Source organism: Dendrobium catenatum, unplaced genomic scaffold (genome assembly GCF_001605985.2).
Source record: "Dendrobium catenatum unplaced genomic scaffold, ASM160598v2 fragScaff_scaffold_1178, whole genome shotgun sequence".
In the NCBI taxonomy this organism is placed as follows: domain Eukaryota; kingdom Viridiplantae; phylum Streptophyta; class Magnoliopsida; order Asparagales; family Orchidaceae; genus Dendrobium; species Dendrobium catenatum.
The window spans coordinates 714,187-735,489 of NW_021319640.1; the positions used below are offsets into that span (position 1 = coordinate 714,187).

General features: G+C 37.4%; 2 protein-coding genes across 4 annotated transcripts; one reads left to right on the forward strand and one right to left on the reverse strand.

The window, feature by feature from the left end:
- Positions 1 to 4,647: 4,647 nt before the first annotated feature.
- Positions 4,648 to 6,003, forward strand: LOC110115214 (soluble scavenger receptor cysteine-rich domain-containing protein SSC5D-like). Its single transcript, XM_020848386.1, has one exon. It carries the CDS (start codon positions 4,648 to 4,650, stop codon positions 6,001 to 6,003), a length of 1,356 nt encoding a protein of 451 aa, XP_020704045.1.
- Positions 6,004 to 13,950: 7,947 nt separating this feature from the next.
- On the reverse strand, positions 13,951 to 20,068 carry LOC110115209 (pentatricopeptide repeat-containing protein At5g61800). Of its 3 annotated transcripts, XR_002305311.2 has the most exons (3): positions 18,574 to 20,068; positions 15,433 to 16,404; positions 14,628 to 15,307 (listed from the first exon to the last, which is right to left on the reverse strand). XR_002305311.2 is itself a non-coding variant. In XM_020848382.2 (2 exons), exon 1 carries the CDS (start codon positions 20,055 to 20,057, stop codon positions 18,576 to 18,578), a length of 1,482 nt encoding a protein of 493 aa, XP_020704041.2. In that variant the 5' UTR covers positions 20,058 to 20,068; the 3' UTR covers positions 13,951 to 14,237; positions 18,574 to 18,575. The 3 variants fall into 3 exon arrangements, 2 of the variants coding, with proteins under 2 accessions (XP_020704041.2, XP_020704042.2); XM_020848382.2 differs by lacking the exons at positions 14,628 to 15,307; positions 15,433 to 16,404 and adding an exon at positions 13,951 to 14,237; XM_020848383.2 differs by having other exon boundaries at positions 14,628 to 16,404.
- Between the last annotated feature and the right edge of the window lie 1,235 nt (positions 20,069 to 21,303).

The following is a 21,303-nucleotide window of genomic DNA, read 5'->3' on the forward strand; positions in this document are numbered from 1 at the left end:
CACCAAAAACATAACTTTTTGATACTTTAAACAGGCTCCAAAATATTTGAAATTTTCAAAGTAGTCGTTACTATCGTACAGTATGATTCCCTATCATACAGTACAATTAGTATAAACAAGCTTCATCCTAGTACGAAGGTTTATGAACAGTTCAAAAACTTCTGAAAATAATTATACAGTATGATATAATCTCGTACAGTATGATCTTCAACTCTTCTGTTTGTACAGGACGATAGTCGGGACGATCAAAACTAATCTATGTACATCATAGGGTGCGACCTACTTCGTATGGTACGAATAGTCAAAATCAAGGTATCGTCTAAGATGAAGTCTGGGACGATCAAAACTCATCTCTGTACATCATATGGTATGATATACTTCGTACAGTATGATTAGGCAAAAACAAGAGATCGTCCAGGATGAAGTTTGGGACGATCAAAACTCATCTTTGTTCATCGTATAATACGAACATGTTCGTACAGTACGAGTACCAATCAGAGATTAATCCCTAATTTATTTCGCTAATTACGGGTTAATTTAAGTAAGTATTCAAAATAAATCGTACAGTACAAATCCCTTCGTACAATATGAACGGCTGATAAAACTTAAACTTATCTGGCGACTAGGGTTATGGATTAGTAACACATCGTACAGTACGCTATTAATCATAAAGTACGACCTGTCACATAAAGATGTTTTAACCAGATCAGATCGTACAGTACGATATAAATTCGTATAGTACGATCAATAGAGAAAAAATCTATATTTTTCTTTTAAAATCCTCTCCCCCTGTGTGTGTGCATGGTTACTCAGGTTTACATGCAGTTTGTGGCCAGACTCAAGAAAAAAAGAAAATAAAATAAATGAAAAAAGTAACAATGTTACAGAGTCACACTCCTACTCTACCCAGTCTTGAGTCTTCTCGTTGTCCTGAATAACTTGTGATCTTCCTGAAATGTTAGTACTCATAGACAATAAGAGAAATCAAGGATATTCAATGAATAGTAATTCAGACGACATTATTTGTCATCATCAAAATTTCAAACTATGGGTCATGGATTGCAACAAGGAGATCCATCAGTAGGGGTTAGAATTAGGCAAGACCTTAGGAAAGAAGTTAGTCATATTACATTTATCTCTATGGTAAAACCAACAAATATAAATCAAGCCCTAACTAATGAGTTTTGAATCCTAGCTATTCAAGAAGAGTTAAACTAATTTTTTATGAATAATATTTAACAGTTGGTTAATATACCTAAGAACTAAAGTGTAATAAACACGAAATGGATATTCAAGAATAAGCTGAATGGTACATGAGCAGTAATAAGGAATAAGGATATATTAGTAGCTAAGGGGTAAAATCAAGTAGAAGGACTATATAAATAACTTATAAAGATTTTGATTATATCCTATGCCTCTCTACTAATGGCCTTAAAGCTCACTCCATAACATTTAGTTCTGAATATAACTAGACACAAGCCAACATCCCACTTAGAGATACTCCACTAAACAATCATGTTCCTTTTGATTGCACCCTTGTTCAAGAAGCACGTATAATTCAATATGTCTTTAAAATTTCCATCATTCCTAAAGCAAGTGATATAGTCTACATCATACCTCTTATCCCTCGTCACATACTTCATTATGACCAAGACTGGATTCAATACAGAAGACCTGATTATTTTCTACATTAAAAACTTGACGAGTATTATATATCCTAGGATTTAATGTAAGCAGAACCTAACAATATGACACATCATATCTTATGTCTTGGAATCCAAGGACGACCTATAATACCCTGCACCACCCAATCACCTCCTAGTCTTCTATTCCAATAGCTATTTTCACATATGTTATAGTGATAGAAGCCGCCATGGTCATTATGAACCTGATCCAGAGCAAGAGGAAGCAAGAGAAACATCAGCACCAACAGTAACACATGCACCTATATACCAGCCCTAGGCTCGTGACTCATTCATAGAGAGACTTGACTGCATGGAGTTGCAATTGGGTACACACTTCTAGGAGTCTACTCAACATTGGGAGTAGCTCAGGCAGCAGCATGAGGCAACTCTTACACCAACACGAGGAGCTCCAACATCATCACGAGGCAAATCGTGAGTGGTCCAACGACCAATTTTCTACCATTCACCGATACTTTCAGCCACTACTGTCACCACATAATCAGGACCTTCCTACTTTTTAGTCAAGTGTGATGTGTTGTACCATTTCTTTATATTTTGTTTCTTGCTTTTTGTAGTTTATTGTTTTGTTGTCTATTTCAATTTTTAGTTCTCCCTTTTGGTGATGTCAAAAGGGAGAGTATATAGGTTGTTAGTTGTACTAGCTTGTTCTTATTAATATTGTGTGTTTCTTACTTTAGTTATCTAAGTGTTCTCTTGTAGTATTTAATTAAAAAATTTTAATAATATATCCCTATTTTAAAAGATATCACTTAGTAAGGGGGAGACCTTATGAGAAAAATAAAACTAAATTGAAATTCAACTAACAATATTTGTTATCATTAAAAAGAGAGAGATTGTTATAATCTGGGAGCCCGAGTAATGTTTTGATGATTACAAATATTATTGAAGTTTATTTAGTTTATCTTATTTGTTTTTAATGCATATTTTTTGTACTAATATTTCAATTACAATATAGGTCAAGCACTATCAAAGGATCATGCTCAAGATAAGATAGTTTAGGATTGATATTTGTAAAAGTCTGTAATTTTATGTTTCTTGAGCTATGAATTATAAAAGATGAATGTTTAGCTTAGCAACCGTTTATACACATGAGAGTAAAATTAAATGTGTTAATTTTTTTAATATCGTATTGTACTGTCTGAATCATAATGTATGATTTGGGTAAAATAAAATTTAATTAAAATATTTAATTAAAAAAATCTAATTTTGAACTAGTCATATTGTTTGATTCAAAACCGTATAGGACGATTAGTTATAATCAGAAAACCTTGTTGTCAATCATATATTAGGTAATATTTTAAAATTTTAAAATTCAACTAATCATACTATATGATTACAATCGTACTATGCGATATAATTAAATTTTGCCTAATATAATCATATAATTAAGCAATCGAATCAACATTAATTGAGATTTGTGATCGTATTATATGATGTCGAGCTTTGTATAGTATGGTCTGATTAGCTCCCACGGCAATAATTAATCGCCAACGATCGTACTAGACAAAAATCATATTTGATTGAACTAATCGTACTATAAAACCTTGATATCATACTGGATGATAAGTTCAAGTCTTTGAACTAATCGTACAGACCCTTGTTCATAATACATCGCTAACATAATATATTAAACTAATTGTATTTTACAATCCTCATGTCATATTGTATGATTAGAGATGGCTTATTTGAAATTTTAATATTTTTGAAAGCCTTGTATTTAAGCTCCCTTATCAAACTTTGTGAAAATCATTAGATGTTGTGAAATTTCTGCGAGAGTCCTTTGAGAGGGCTTTGTCTTCTTGAGGAATCTTGGAGTTTGGAGAGAATGGGGGAGAAGTTGTGTGTGAGGGAGAAGTTGTGTGAGAGAGGATTTCAAGCGGTTGCTCCAAACAAGCTTCTACCAAAGTTTCTCCATGTGTCTTCATTGATCTTGAGGGAAGCTTCGAAGAGAAAGTCTTCAAGCCCAAAGTTTTTCAGCACTCCACCCCACTAGGAGAGTGAAAGGGATTCAAGTTATTTGCCTCAACAAGAGGGTAAAAAGGATTTCAATTCTTTGCCTCACTAGGAGGAAAAAAAAAAGATTTCGATACTATGCCTCCCCAGGTTGGTAGAAGATATTTTATAAGGGTTTCTTCATCTTGCTAAAGGGGCAAAAGAAGAGTCACTGAAGATTTAGCGTAATACCCAGAGAGAATGACTCTAGGGAGTTGACGTAGGCCAAATTTTTGACCGAACCACTTTAAAATTTTAGGTGTGCTCATCCCTTCTTTCTGCATTTTTTATTTCCTGCATGTTCTATTCTTGTAAATATGGATTGAAAGAAGTGTGATTATTTTAGATTGATTTTTGAGAAAAAAAAAACAAAAGAAAATAATATTTGAAAAAAAAAATCATATTTGAGTTTTCTATAAAATCAAAACAAAAGAAAATTTGCATTTTAGTTTTTATATCATTTGCTTCCGCATTGTTGGATCAACATCTGAACATACTTTTGAATTTTATATTTTTTTTTTACAATTTAAAATAATAAAATAAAATACTAATTCACCCTCTTCTTAGTGTGTCTGAAACAGTTCAACTAAGTTTAACAATCTAATTTAAACTTCACTGCATTATTCATATCACTTATGTCAAATATGCATTCTTCATATTGAAGAAAAAATTTGGGTAAGTGGACAACTAAAGCAAGGATTTGTTTCTTAAATTAAATCAGCTCTTGATGTGACTTGAGAGAAAAACCAAGAATGGCAAGCTTGGTTTGAGATTGTGATTCCTAACAAAAATTTGAAGCTTGCAAGCTGTCTCGGCTCTGGCGAAACCCTAATCCCTTTTGCCGGCGCACTGCTACCGCCGGGAGAGGTCGTCCTCTCCCCCCTTCGGATGGCCCTCAATCCGAAGGATTTTCCCGCCTTACCTGGCTCTTCCGCTCCTCCACCTTCCTATGCCGAAACAGCGGCTGCCAACCCCCCCCTCTAACCCAGAGCCTTTCCCAGTTATTTTCTATCCGCCAAAACCAAAACTTTCCTTTCGTGCTGATGATCTGTCTGAAGGTGCTTCTCTCTGGAATTTTTCGATGGTTGGTTACTCCTTGGGTCAACGTCCTTATTACGAGCGGCTTCTCTCGGCTATGAGAAAGGTTTGGCCTTTGAAAGGTGCGATTTCTCTATTATCGCTAGCCGATGGTTTTTTCCTTATTAAATTTTCATCCAAAGAAGATTATGATGCTGTTTGGTCTGGGGGTCCATGGTTTTTACTTGGGAAACCATTCATTCTGCAACAATGGTCTCCCAAATTTAAGCCAAAACGGGATGAGAACGCCTCCATTCCTATCTGGATCAAGATTGTGGATTTTCCTTTGGCTTTATGGACACCAACTGGTATTTCAAAAATCGCAAGCTATATTGGTATTCCTCTGACTGTTGATTCCTTAACTGCTAAAAGATCCCGTCTAACCTTCGCCCGTGTCTGTGTTCTCATCTCCAAAGACTCACCTCTTCCAGACGAAATTCCTTTGGATATTGACGATGAAGACTTAATCCTCAAAGTCCTCTATGACTGGAAGCCCACCCCTTGTGAAGGTTGCCGTTCGTTGGTTCACTCATACTCTATCTGTCCCAAAAACCCGAACCCCTCTCCTCCTGTTGTCTTACCTCCTCCACGCCCTCGTGGGAGAAGCTCCAGCCGTCCACCCCGACCTAACTCTAGACCCAACTCTAAACCTCCTCCTAATCCTGCTCTTAATTTACCTCCTCAACCGACAACTCCCCTTCTCAACAATCCTGTCCAGACATCCACCCCTGGGGATGTTGCGGTTGTTGAGGTTCCAAATCAAATTGATAATCAGCCCTCTTTTGTTGCTTCTACCAATCCCTCTTCAATATATATACCCACTGTCAACAACAATTCCCCTAACCTCCACAAACCCGAAAAAACTACCTTCATATCTAACCTTAATTCACCCAATGATGACGCTTCTTTGGAAGCTTCTTCTTCATCTACACCTCCCTTCATACCCAACATCCTCATAGGTTCATCATCTTTGAACCTTTCCACCTCTAATAAATTCAAAGCCCTCCTGGAGGATGACCCTCCCTTGGATGAAGACCCTCTTCTGAATGCCGAATCCATTCCCCCTATCAATGAAAAACCCATACAAAATATTCCCTCTCCATCCACCTCCTCCACCAAATCCCCAAACCAACCCCCTCCTAAATCTAATACACAATCTTCTCCTCTCTCTAAGCATACTAGAGGGAAATCTACCAAAAAAGGCAAACCTTCAAAACCCAAATCATAATGTCTTATCCCAATATAGCTTGTTGGAACATAAGGGGGTTTAATAGACCCGACAAAGTTTTGTTGTGCAGGGATTTAATTCGGGCTCACAACCTGAAATTTTTATGTCTTCTGGAAGCTAAAGTGACTCCTTCCTCAGTTGATGATGACTGGTTTCTTAGTTCTCATATGGTTTTTGAGAATGAATCTCATTGTCATAATTTTGGATGTTCTTCATTAGGGAGGATATGGATTAAATGGGACCCTTCTTTTGTCTCCTTTTCTCCTACATTCCTCTCTTCTCAACTCATTCATGGTGTTATCTCCATGGGAACTCTTCCCCCTTTTCAGATTTCAGTCATTTATGCAGCTAACAATGTTGATGAAAGGGCTTCTCTTTGGAATAAAATCAGGGAACTGATTCCCTCTACCCCTCTTCCTTGGCTGGTTATGGGGGATCTGAATTGTTACAGATTTCATAATGAAAAGGCCGGCGGAAATCCTATCCCTAACAGCAAACTTCAAGAGCTTAACGGGACCATTTTTGACTGTGGTTTGCATGACCTGGCTTCTGTTGGGTTGTTTTTTACTTGGCATAATCAAAGGGCTGATGAGCCTATTCACATCAAGTTAGACAGGGTGATGGTCAACTCTTGTTTTCTAGATCATTTTCCTTTGGCCCATTATAAGGTTGCTTCTCCGAATGGATCTGATCACTCACCCCTTATTACCTCCATTACTTCTAACAATCGGTTTTTATTTAAGAATTATTGGACTTTCATGGATGGGTTTTGGGAAGACGTCCTTACTGCTTTTTCTCAAACTTCTAATAAAGGGCCTATTTGTCATCTTCACCATTGCCTCCAAAACCTCAAAGGTGCTTTAAAGAAAAGGGTCTAGGCTTCCTCCAATCATTTATCTAATCAGATTTTGGAGCTCAAGAATCAACAGCTTATTTGTTTAGAGAAAATTCAATTGATGCCTTTGGACCCATCTTTGAATTCTTCTTTAAAAAATATCAACAGCAACCTTGCTAGCCTTCAAGCATCTTGGGCTTCATGGGTTTCTCAACGTGCTAAAGCTAGCTGGCTCTCCCAAGATGTCGATGATTTGGGCTTCTTATATGCCAAGATACGTGCAAGGAGGAACCACAACAATATTTTTGAAATTACTGATGATCAGGGGATTCATGCTACCCCTCAGGATATTGCTTCCGCATTCATTCGGCACTATAAAAGCCTCTTCAACACGCCAAAACCTATTAATGCTGAGAGCTTCTCTATTAATCCTGGTATTTGTATCCCTCATCACATGTTAAACCCTCTGATTGCTCCTTTTACTTATGATGAGATTAAGATGGTGGTTTTTAGTGGATGTGACTCCTCTGCTCCGGGGCCTGACGGTTTCACATTTGCCTTTTTTAAGAGAACTTGGCATATTTCTGGTCCTCTCATATGTAATGCTGCCATGGAATTCTGTAATTCCGGATACCTACCTAGGAGTGTCAAAGCCGCTGCTTTGGCTCTTCTTCCAAAAGGAGCACATGTTTCATCTATTTCTGACTTCCGTCCCATTTCATTATGCAATGTGTTGTACAAAATCATGGCCAAGCTGGTGGCAAACAGGCTTAAGGTTGTTTTACCTACTATCATTCATGAAAGCCAATCAGGGTTTATCAAAGATCGTTGTTCAACTGATAATATTCTACTTGCTGCTGAAATATTAAAAGACTTTAAAAACTCTTTCTGTGCCAAGTTAGATATTCGTAAAGCCTTTGACACTGTTTCTCATGACTTTCTTTTCCAAAGGCTAAGGCAGAAAGGTTTTCCGGAGTTATTTATTAAATGGGTCAAAGGTTGCATCTCAAATGTTTTTTTCTCCATTTGTTTTAATGGGGCTTTGAATGGTTTTTTTGGTTCCTCCTCCGGGTTAAGACAAGGTTGCCCATTATCTCCACTTCTTTTCTGCATTGTTATGGACGGTTTCTCTTGCTCCTTGGAGAATGGTAACACTCATTTCATTGGGCCTCAAATGAAAAATCTTTCCATTACGCACCTTCTTTATGCTGATGATGTTTTAGTGTTCGGAAAGGCTTCTCTTTCTAATGCTCATACTCTGGCTAAAGCAATTTATATTTTCTCTAATGCTTCTGGACTCTTTATTAATCAAGCAAAGAGTTCTATTATTTTCTCAAAGAATGCTGCAAATTCCTCTGCCATTTGTAATTGCCTGGGCATCTCCACTCAAAGCTCCTTCCTCAAATATCTTGGGATTCCCATTGCCACTGCCCGCCTTAATTCTTCTCACTTCCAGCCACTCATGAGTAATATTTTTACTCTACTGGATGGCTGGAAAGTTAAATTTCTCTCTTTTGCAGGTAGGGTACAATTCATCAAGTTCACAATTGCTAACACTCTTGCTTATTGGATTAGAGGATCCATTATACCCAAATCCTGTTGTAAAGTCCTCTCTAGACTTTGCTCCAGGTTTCTTTATCATGGAAAGATTAATGAAAGGAAACTCCATTTGATTTCATGGAATGTCACTGCCATGCCTACCAGATTGGGGGGGATTGGTATTCCGTCTGTTGATGCTCTGATCTTTGCTAATCACTGTGCTTTTATTTGGAGATTCTTTACTAAGGATAATTGGGCTATGGCTTGGTTTAGAAATAAATACATTTCACCTTGGAAACCTCTTATTTCTACAACTTCGAAATTCTGGAGGAAGGTGCATGAAACTGCTGTCACTATTAAAGGGAATATATCTTTTTCACCTTCTAGAAATTGCAATTTATCTATGGATTGGGATCATTGGTGCAATGGTAAAGCTCTTGTTGATATCATGCCTTCTTTCAAATTTGATAATCATTTCGTGCAATGCTACAATGAATCTCATGGCTGGAATTTGCCCCCCCACACCCCGAATTTGCTGATTTCTGAGATGATGAAAGTGAATTTTTCTGAAAATTTGATTGTTTCTTGGAATGGTATTACTAATCCTACCCTCTCAACTTTCTACAAAAAATTCTTTGGTAATCTTGAGGAGGTTATGTGGCACAAATTTATTTGGCATAAGAAAAAATCATTACAATTTTCTTCTTATGCATGGATGGCTATGCTGGGTAAATTAAAAACTGCTGATCATTTGAATCTGAGAGGGATTGAAGCCTTACCTACCTGCTCTTTTTGCTCTGAAGGTAGAGACTGTCATTCTCACATCTTTTTTAGCTGTGACTTCTCATACACTGTTATTACCTCACTTTTTCCACCGCTGGGAGCCTTTCTCTTAAGACCAAATCTGATACAAACTTTTCAATGGTTTGATGACTCTGTGGATTACTGTTGCTGGGAGAAAAATTTCTGCTATTTCACCATTTGTTGCACTATTTATTACTTATGGCGTGAAAGAAATTCTAGGAGATTTGAGAACGTATGGAAAAGCCCCTCTCAACTTTTTTACATTATCCGTAATGCTATCATTGCCAAAGTTAAGCACTGGAAAAGATTTGATGAGCTTAAAGATAGATTCAGTTTTCTTACTTAATTCTTTTTTGACTGCAACTGTTATCTCCAATTTTTCGGTGGCATCTACTTGTTGGAGGTTGCTTGAGGGTTTTTGGTCTTACTTTTCACTATGTTTCAATGCTGCGTTTGGACGGATGCCTGGACTGATATACTTTCACGCCATTCTGTTTCACTGCTGCGTTTGGACACTTCCGAGCCCCTACGTCCATCTGCTTTACCTGCTAAGCCTGAACTGGACGATGATGATGCTCCCGTTAGCAGGGCCCTTGGACGGTCTTCGGGCAACCAGGGTTACAAGTTTAAATCGTGCCGTTATTTTATTCTGAGTCCAGTTCTGATAGGCTTGGGAGCTGGGTTGTTTTTCTCTTGGCTGCAGGCGTTTGATCTCCACCTGGCGGTTCGGTCTCGTTCTGCTTTCGTTCCTATACAGCTGGTCTCCTGACGGTTTTTCCTTCTACCACAGTTTTTGGGTTATTATATTTGACAAATTATTGTATTTGGTGGTATAGTTGGGGTTTTTTCTTCCTTTTGGCCCTTAGTTTTTTGGTTTATCAAGGGCTCTTTTTCTGTTACTGCTTTACTTGTAATTTTCTTTCTTCTTAATATATGGGCTTATGCCCCAAATTTTCCCAAAAAAAAAACTGTCACTCCATATAATTTATTTTATTTATGTATTTTCAAGCTCCTTTAGAAATTCTTTCATCCAGATGCCTTCCTTTATTGCCTCTGTAGCTATTATATTTTTGTCTCTGCGGTTGATAAAGCTACAATTGATTGAAGATTGGATTTTCAGCTAACTGTATTACTGTAGGCTCAAAAAACATACCCTATCAAAGATATATGCTTGTCCAGATCTCCTATATAATATGAATCCACAAATCTTGAAATTTGCTCTCTGCCTCAGTTTTTCTTTTTATAAGTCAACCCAATACCAACTAATCCTCTGAGATGTTTGAAGATCCGCTAAACAGCCTTCCCGTGCTCTTTTCCCGGATTAACCATTAATTTGCAAATCATACTCATAGCACAAGCAATATCTGACATGGTGCAAACCATAAGAATATATCAAACTGCTAGCTGCACTTGCATATGGAATTGAACCCATATACCTCTGATCTTCCTTTGTAGTTGATGACTGTGACATAGAAAGTCTGAACTGTGAATCCAGTGGCGATGAAACTAATTTGGCTGATTCCATTCCAAATTTTTTAGAACTTTCAAGATATAGTTTTGCTTAGACAAATGTAATAAACATTTATTTCTGTCCCTTATTATATCTATCCTAACTATACATCTGGCCTAATCCAATTTTTTCATCTGTTTAGCATCTGCTTTAACTGATCTATCTTTGAAAGACTATCACTTGCCATAAGCATATTGTCAACATATAGAAGCAAGTATATTACACTATTCTCCTAAACCTTTTGTAGTAAACACACATATCAAACGAGCTTCTTTTGAAAGAATTCTAAATCATGAATGAATCAAATTTCTTATACCACTGTCGTGGAGACTGTTTTAATCCATGCAAATATTTCTTAAGGAGACTTTATTTTCCTGACCAATTTTGACAAATCTTTCTGAACTTCCACAGTTCCCTTTGTGGTCTCATGAGTTCTTTCAGTAATCTGATCAATCATCATTTTTTGCTCATTGAAGATGACATCTCTGCTAATTATACACTTGGATTCAGAGGTAAGCCAACATTTGTTCACCTTTACTCTCTTCGGATATCTTAAGAATATATCTTTCTTGGATCTTGGTTCTAGTTTTCCTTGATTCATATGAATATACACTGGATATCAAAACATTCTTAGATTGCTGCCGTCTGCTTTTTTGCTTGTCTAGATTGTTTCAGGATTTTTGAGTTCAAGAGCTGTAGACGGATTTCTATTCACCAAGTAGCACGCAATATTAATTGCTTCTCTTTAGAAATACTTATCCATTTTTGCAAATGATAGCATATATCTGACTTTCTCTAGCAAAGTCATGTTCATCCTCTCAGTAGTACGATTCTACTGCGGAGTCATTCTTACAGTTTTATGTCAGACAATTCTATTTCCTTTGCAAAATTCAAGAAATTCATAATTCAAATACTTTAATCAGTTATCTGTTCTCAACCTTTTAATTTTATTTCCAATCTAATTGTCAACTAGTATTTTTCTTCGCTTGATTGTCTTAAATGCTTCATTTTTAAGTCTTAAAAATATAAATCTAGACTTTTCTTGAAAAATAATTAATGAAGGAGATAAAATATCTACCTCCACCCAAAATTGAAACAAGAGCAGGTCCCCAAATATCCGATTGAATGTATCGATAGTCCCTTTAGTAATTTGTTATCCTGTAGCAAACTTTAATCCAATTTATTTTCCAAAGATATAATATTCACATAAGCAATGCTACAATGAATCTCATGGCTGGAATTTGCCCCCCCACACCCCGAATTTGCTGATTTCTGAGATGATGAAAGTGAATTTTTCTGAAAATTTGATTGTTTCTTGGAATGGTATTACTAATCCTACCCTCTCAACTTTCTACAAAAAATTCTTTGGTAATCTTGAGGAGGTTATGTGGCACAAATTTATTTGGCATAAAAAAAAATCATTACGATTTTCTTCTTATGCATGGATGGCTATGCTGGGTAAATTAAAAACTGCTGATCATTTGAATCTGAGAGGGATTGAAGCCTTACCTACCTGCTCTTTTTGCTCTGAAGGTAGAGACTGTCATTCTCACATCTTTTTTAGCTGTGACTTCTCATACACTGTTATTACCTCACTTTTTCCACCGCTGGGAGCCTTTCTCTTAAGACCAAATCTGATACAAACTTTTCAATGGTTTGATGACTCTGTGGATTACTGTTGCTGGGAGAAAAATTTCTGCTATTTCACCATTTGTTGCACTATTTATTACTTATGGCGTGAAAGAAATTCTAGGAGATTTGAGAACGTATGGAAAAGCCCCTCTCAACTTTTTTACATTATCCGTAATGCTATCATTGCCAAAGTTAAGCACTGGAAAAGATTTGATGAGCTTAAAGATAGATTCAGTTTTCTTACTTAATTCTGTTTTGACTGCAACTGTTATCTCCAATTTTTCGGTGGCATCTACTTGTTGGAGGTTGCTTGAGGGTTTTTGGTCTTACTTTTCACTATGTTTCAATGCTGCGTTTGGACGGATGCCTGGATTGATATACTTTGTCTTACTTTTCACTATGTTTCAATGCTGCGTTTGGACGGATGCCTGGACTGATATACTTTCACGCCATTCTGTTTCACTGCTGCGTTTGGACACTTCCGAGCCCCTACGTCCATCTGCTTTACCTGCTAAGCCTGAACTGGACGATGATGATGCTCCCGTTAGCAGGGCCCTTGGACGGTCTTCGGGCAACCAGGGTTACAAGTTTAAATCGTGCCGTTATTTTATTCTGAGTCCAGTTCTGATAGGCTTGGGAGCTGGGTTGTTTTTCTCTTGGCTGCAGGCATTTGATCTCCACCTGGCGGTTCGGTCTCGTTCTGCTTTCGTTCCTATACAGCTGGTCTCCTGACGGTTTTTCCTTCTACCACAGTTTTTGGGTTATTATATTTGACAAATTATTGTATTTGGTGGTATAGTTGGGGTTTTTTCTTCCTTTTGGCCCTTAGTTTTTTGGTTTATCAAGGGCTCTTTTTCTGTTACTGCTTTACTTGTAATTTTCTTTCTTCTTAATATATGGGCTTATGCCCCAAATTTTCCCAAAAAAAAAAAAAAAGATTGTGATTCCTAAGGAGGCCTTAATGTTGAAAATGGGTATGTGGCGGAGACTGTTGTGCTGGTTCCTGCGTAACAGAAAACATATAGCAGCTGGCCAAATGATGGCCAAAGCTTCTTGCGACAATCCAGCAAACTGATGTGGTCGAGGAGCACTCAGTACGTGAAGATGAGGGTGGGACAAGCCACAATAAGAAATAGTCTGGGAAGGGAGAAATTATTCTATGAAAATTTCGGACGTAGAGAATCGTCCGGATTGCTATACATTTTAAAATACGCAGTAAATAAATAACAAATACTCAACAATCCAGACAATTCTCTATGTTTGAAGTCCGCACAAAATAATTTCTCGTGAGAAGGGGATCTTGTGGATTGTTCGCTCAGGCGGTTGCAGAACGGCCTGTGGTTGGAGCTGTGGAGGGAGAGAAATAGCAACAACTTGCGGCTATTGGAGGGGAGGGGGTGGCAATATCTTTGAAATTGAGTCTTATGATATTTTGGCAAAGGAATTAAACCTTTATTTGTTGAGGTCTGTCGCAAATTTGGTCTCCTGGCTATGTTTTTGTACCCTTTTTTATGGTCTTCCTGGATGATGCATTTTATAATTACTGATAAGGATCACTAAACTGAGAACACAAATGTCACAGTCCTCAAATTATTTAGACTATGGCCTACTAACAAACATAGAAATAATAGAATCATATAATCTAGCCCCATCTAACCCCAACTACTTAACTCCTTTTGGGCATAAGAGTGCAATCCTTTAAAAAAAAATCTAGCATTCTGTCAGCTTGAATGGGAATCCATCACAAGGTAAAATCTAAATTAAAGCCCTTAAACTACCCTTAATTGAGCACAATCCTTTTTCAAGAGGATCTAAATTGCGTGCTACTCCTGCAATTGAATCTCGCACTTCACGTTGAAATATCTTCATCTGAATATATAATTAACCAGAGACTCTCCGAGCTTCTGCAGCCTCCTGTGATTGGAAGGATAATTATGGAAAAAATTAAATCAGGAGCTGGTGATATAAGAATGAATTATGCGTGCAAGACAATTATTCAAGAACAATAAGACATTTTGTAATAAGATTACAAGGCTTTTTTGGTTCTGTATAAATTACAAGACCATTTTAGAAACTAAAACACAGTTCTGTAAAAATTGATAATGTCTTTTTCTATTATTATAAGACTGCTCAAATCCATGATTTTCTAAAGACAATTAATTCGTCTTGTTGTTTGTGTAAATTTAATTTTTTGTTAATGCATAATTGTCTTTTGAGCTTTTTTTCTTGTAACTAATCATTGGAGCTTGCATCTATAAAAAGTCTCTAATCATGAGTATATTAAGTCCTTAAGAAAAGGTGAAATGTCTTTATAGTGTTTTATCCACTATTCAATGAACCTCCTGTAACCATTCCTTACTCGATCATATCAACCGATGGTTGCCTTCCAGAGCCAACACACTGATAAACACATTCCACAAGCTTCCTTACTCCCAATGCTTATTAATGCACTTTTTCTTATTTTATTTAAGTAGGCATTTCTGGCGAGATCAGAGCTTATATGGCAGAAGAACTAGAACAGATTCAATTATCAGAAACTTCTGCTAGGAATTTAGAAAATGAGCTATTAATTGTTCATTTAACTGAGATGCTCAGCTGCCACGATCCGTCCGGCAAAATGGAATCCCTCGAATGCATCAAACAGTTCATAGCATTCAATTCAATAAACTAAGGACTTGTTTCCTCCAGAATGAATGTGCCGTCTCTGCTCTAATATGCCTCATAACTAACAAAACTGTTGAGGAGGAAGTGAAACAGAAAGCACAGGAGATTCTTATGTCACTCATTCAGACGACTCAACCAAGTCATCCTGGCTTGCAGACTCTTTTCTCTTCAAATGGCATACAAGACATAATTAACCAGATCACAACCTCGGCTCCTAAGGATCAAATCTCGCAGCTTCGCCTTCTCCTCTTTATGGCTCAGACTCTGTTGCAGCAGGAGGTGGATAGTTTCTGATCATAATGCAATGAGCTTTCTCTTCTCTGCCATCAATATAAATCAGAATAGTCAGGTCAAAGTTTATGCACTGAAGCTAATATCCGAAATTGCAGGAATCCATCATATAGTTTTCGACTCTTCACCTTCCAAAGAATCAGTAGTTAGTTACCTTATAGCTTTGCTCGCTGAGAGCCGGATTGATGAAGAGCTATATGCTGCTGCCCCAGCATCCTCATCCATCTTCCACTTTATGATAAAAGCATAAATGAGTTCCTGCTCAGCTCAGCTGTACTAAAATCCATCTATGCTCTAATCCCTCATTCAAGTATTTACCAGTTGTTGTTAGAGAATGATTTTGGAGTATTGCTACATAGTGAAAACAAATCCCAATCCAGTTCACAGTTTCAGAAAAAAGACAGTAAGCTGATGCGAACTGATCTAATTGAAACTCTCTCAACTGGCAGCCCTCTTGCTAAGGGCATTTCCAACAGAAGAACCTATTTTCCACTTCACAATGCAGTACCAGTCATATCACATATTCATCTCCAACCGAATTTCATTTCTAACACCAAAAAAATTATTTTGTATATATTCTTTCTCATCTTTGTTTTTATATTTATTAACAATCAAAATGGGCGAATGGCATTTTGAATCGTGTGACGTCAATATTAGCTTCGCACTGTTCACAGCCAAAATAAAATACAAATGTTTCCATTTGGCGTTCCGGTGGATGCTCACCAGAGCTACAAACGAGCAAATGACATTCGGTTGGAAATGCCCTAAGCAAAGAGCTGCCATAATTCTTACTCATTTATCTCAGTGCAATATGGACTCATCATTAGAACCCAGCTCATCTCTATATTCGTACTTAACCTGTCACCGTCTCGTTAACATAAGAAGGCCGGTGAAGGAAGGACATGGTTTTCCAGTTCATAAATCCAGCTGCTCACAACAGCATTTCATCTGACTTGTAGTCGATAAGGCAGTAAATCCGTTGATAGAGATGGTGAAAACTATGGAGTTTGCTTTGACTGAAGCGGCTTTGAAGGCACTTCACACATTGTTTGATCCTGGTTGCGATTTTATTGGAGCTGTAACCGCCATTGTAGAGAGCCATGAGGCAACACCATTACTTGACGTGCTGGAAGGGGGAAAAGGATAAGGAGAATACACTTGAACTATTAAGTAAGACTTGTGGGCATACATGTATCACAGAAATGGAGTTGGATAGGTTTAAAGGATTCCTTCTCAACATAGTCAGAAAGAATGATGTCTCGAGAATAAAGCTGAAAAAATTTTAAAGGATTTGGTTTGAAGATTGGATTGTTCAAAATGTCATTATGGCCTGCTTCTGTAAAATTAAATGGAGAAATTGAAAAAATGTGGGAGACGGCGTGTTAAGGATGATAAGGAAGGATGAGAGTAAAGGGAGACAACATCATAATCCACTTTAATTGGTAAGCATTACTTATTATTTATTGGATTATTTTGTTTCTTTTTCTGTGAAGTAATGAGTTCTTCTCCTTATACTACTTCTGTGTTCTTATCTTGAATTATCTTTATGCATGAACCTTGGATAACCATTTGAATATGGAGAGACTTATCTCATAAGCTTCTTTGGCTGACCCAGGCATACTGATGCCTTGATTTGGCCGGTTTTTTCATGGAGTTTGCATGGCTTAAATTTATCCAATTTTGCCTGAAAATCCAGATATATTATTACACCATTATTTGCTCTTCTCTTAACTCCTAAGCTCATTGGAAATAAATTAATAATAATGAAAATGAAAACACTAAAAGTTAATTAAAGTTAAGCCATGCATGATTAGAAGTTGTGATGTGAAGGGGGTCATCCATTCCACTTTTGGCAATTCCTTTTATTATTCTGAGTTTAACAAATTTCATCATCTTGTTTGAAATTTAACCCCTTTCCTGTATCAACTCCCCTCACACACTTAAAAATATCCTGAGAAGTAATAAAGCATTTGAACTTTGATTTGCAATCATAGGAAGATTATGTTAACTATGATTGGTTGTGGGTAACGAAAGAATATTGGCAATGGGAGGAGTTTTAGACATGACTTATATTGATTTTGAAGAAAGAAATTCCTCAATTGAATCATGTTACTCTCTAAAAAGTTGCTCTTGGAACTTCATGCTAAGCAAAATTTTCATTTGGTTTCTGACCTATTTCATCAAAGTGAACGGTTCTGTCATGTTATTGAAGGTTGAATAAGATCATACTGTAGTTTATTAATTGGCATCATACGACTTGCACAAAATGAACGCTTATGATGGATTTATACTCTGTTATAAATTGATAAGAACAAATGCAAACTACTAACTTTTTTATAAACCTTACCACTTGTAGAATGTAATTTATAGTCTGTTTGGAGTCCCTGTAGCTTTTTATAAAGGTTGTTGTAAGATTGTTATGAAGAAAATAACTTTTTTGAAAGTGATTGTGATTTTTTTTTTTTTTGTAAAGTTGGACAACAGTTTCTTTATAGCTCTTACACATTAGTAGATATAGTTCCAAAAAAATAACTTCTCATCAAAAAAGTTTCTAAAAAGCAATGAAAAAACAGTAAGAAAATACTAGCGAAACAGAAATATAATTGCAGTATGAAAAACTGAACAATCAGAAAGTTTTCCTAAATAGGCAATTGATGGAAACCTTTTTATGCTAACTTGAATACCTTGTTATTCACATGGCTTACTCTAATACCAAAATGATGAGGTGATGGGTGACGGAATTAAGGGGAAAAAAAGGATGAACACTTGAATAACTAAGTGTTGTGTTCATATAGAAGGAATGACAAAACATAAACTTGTTTTTTTATCATTTATAAAATAGTGATGACACCACCATGATTAATATACAAAATTACTAGTCAATCAATATTCACATCAACAAGATTTTTCAAGCCATTTAAATTTAATTATTCAAAATGGCAACATGCAGTTTGATGACTATCATAGATCTTAAGAAAACAAAGCAATTCTCCAAATTTTGAAGCAAAAACCTCAAATATTTAAATTATAGCAATGCTAAATACATTTTAAACAATAAACAAGTCTATAATTTTGCAAGATGGTGCAACATAATTTATTAGAAATATGAACATCCTATCATCTATCTCACATTATTTCAGCAAAATTTACATAGTCTAACTACCAAATAAACTACATAATGCGTACAAAAATTAACGAGATGGTTTTCAAATGTATAAAATATATGAGAATATTAGTTCAAATGTTTTTAGCAGTATATTAGATATGCAAATATAAAAGATTTGAATAATATTACCATTATACATTCCCAGGCAAATGAACCAAACTGAAGCCAATATTCTTCTTTACTTTTATAGCATCCATGATCCTCTGAATCCTTTGCACATCTTCCCATCTCCTTGCATCTGCATAAATCCTTGCTATAATCGAATAAACCCCAGTATCCCCTGGATCAATCTCCAGTAGTTTCCTTGCCGCAACCTCAGCAACCTCAACATTCCCATGATGAATTCGACAACTGGAGAGCACTGACCCCCAAACATATCCATCTCCCTTCATCGGCATCTCTTCAATCATCTTCATCGCTTCCTCAATCATCCCAGCTCTACCAAACAAATCTGCCATGCATCCATAATGCTTCAACTCAATCCTCACCCCATACACTCTCTCCATATCGCAAAACACCCTTCTTGCAGTCTCTACAAATCCAGAATGACTACAAGCCACCAGAACACCCAAGATGGTGACGCCATCCGGCTTAACTCTAGCAGCTCTCATCTTGTCAAAGTAATCTAATGAAAGCTTTCCATATCCGTGCATCGCTAAACCAACTATAATGGAGTTCCAAGTGAAAAGATTTCTACTTGAACTTCCGTTGAACAAATTGAGTGCATTGTTGATTTCACCACATTTGGCGTACATGTCTATAAGACCTGTTAAGAGTGAAACACTGAGCTCGTCTCTATTCCTTCTAATGTAATCATGAATGGCTTTTCCACGGTTTAGCTGTCCCATTTGTGCGCAGGAGGTGAGAGCTGATGCCAAAGCGACATTGTCTGGTTTGAAACCATCAGACTGCATTTGATCAAACAGTTGTAGTGCGTCAGAATGTTGACCAAAATGGGAATAAGCCACAATCATGGTGCCGTATGAGATTGCATCCCTTTGAAGCATTTGGTTGAACAATTGTTGGGCGTTTTGAAGGTTTCCAGCCTTGGCGTAGCCATGAATGAGAGCGTTATAGGAGACGATGTCGATGGCGTGGTTGTTGTCAAGAAAGATGTTTTCAGCGTCGGGAAGGGAGGAGCAGGAGGTGTACAAGGAAATGAGGGCATTGCGAACGAAGAGGTTGGAGGAAAAGCCGAAGCGGAGGGATTGGGCGTGGAAAGCGCAGCCGAGGGGGAGAAGGCGGAGACGGGAGGAGGCTGAAAGGGCAAGGGGGAAGGAATGGAGATCGGGAGGGAGGGAAAGGCGGCGGAGGCGGGAGAAGAGATGGATGGCGGGGAGAGGGGAGGAGGGAACGACGGAGAGGAAGAGGCGGATGAGGAGGTTGTGGGCGAGGGTGGAGGTGGAATTTGGGAGGAAGTGAAAGAGGGAAAGGGCGTAAGGGAGAGAGAGGGAAGGAGGGGGGAGCGGCCGGAGGAGAGTTAGGGTTTGGAGGAGGGATGTTAGGTTGGCGGCGGGCTGAAGAAAGGTAATGCCGGTGGTGGTGGCAACCGCGTGGGCGGCTTGGAGTTTGCGCAGGCTGCTGCAACGTCGAAGTAGGTAGGCAAAGCACATCAAGCAATTAGTTTGTCTGGATTTGTAGCTCAAGTCCTCTATATTTGGAACTTTTATTTGGTCCGGTGAAAGTACGCAACTCTACGTTCGGCCGCCAGTAGAATTGCGTCACGCGTTTTCATTATTTACCGTGCACCCCGACAACCCGACCCGAAACGGACCCAAGATTGCTTGGTATTGCTCGGTATTGTTAGGTATTGGTCGATTTTGCTCGGCAATAACTAATACCGAACAATACCGAGCAAATACCTAGCAATACCGAGCAAATACCGAGTTGTACCGAGTTTTTTCTAGCAATACCTAGCAATACCGAGCAAATCCCTAGCAATACCGAGCAAATCCTGAGAAAATACCGAGTTGTACCGAGTTGTAAAAAAACTCGGTACAACTCGGTATTTGCATGGTATTGGTCTTCACAGAGCGGTATTTCTCATTTTTGCAAAGCAATACCTAGCAAATACCGAGCAAATACCGAGCAATACCGAGAAAATCACGAACATAACATTCCCGGGTTCCGCTCCGGGTCAAGTCGTCGGGCCGCGCGGTAAAGAGTAAAAGCACGTGGCGACATGTTATTGGCGGCCAAACGTAGCTCTACGTCCGGTCAGAGGACGTAATAACTGTTCTTTGACAAAATTTAGAGCTTAATTACAAGGCAATCAAGTAAAGGAAAAATTTTAAGTAGGAGCACATTATACATGGAAATAAGTAATAAGAGCAAGTTTAAATTTATATTTAGAAAGGAGTAAATGCTCCAATTCATTCGGCGCATTTTGGAATCCATCAAATAAATTGGCTTATTTCGTATTGTGTAAATTCATTAGGCACATTCTGCCCATCCCATCAGCTTGGGTGCACCAACTGAATGCGCGAACTCTTATGTGACGAATGCGCGAACTCTTATATGAGAAATAATTTATTGTTTAGCAATGAAATTTTGATCAAATTTCATGAACATTGATTTTATGAGATATAAGTAACAAATTTAAAAATTTCGGCTACTTTTATATTGCGAAATTTAAATAATTTTTCAAACAATTTAAAAATAAGTTAAGAGTATAAATTTCATCAATATTGGTAAAATAAATTTATTAATTTAAACATAAGAACGGAGAAGCTTTAAAAGTAACCAAATAATTAATGTGTTATGATTTAGGTATGATTTTTAAGATTTAGTTTTTTTCAAAAAAGAGCAGGTTACAGATACGAGGAATGCACGAAATGTATTATGAAATACAAAAGATAT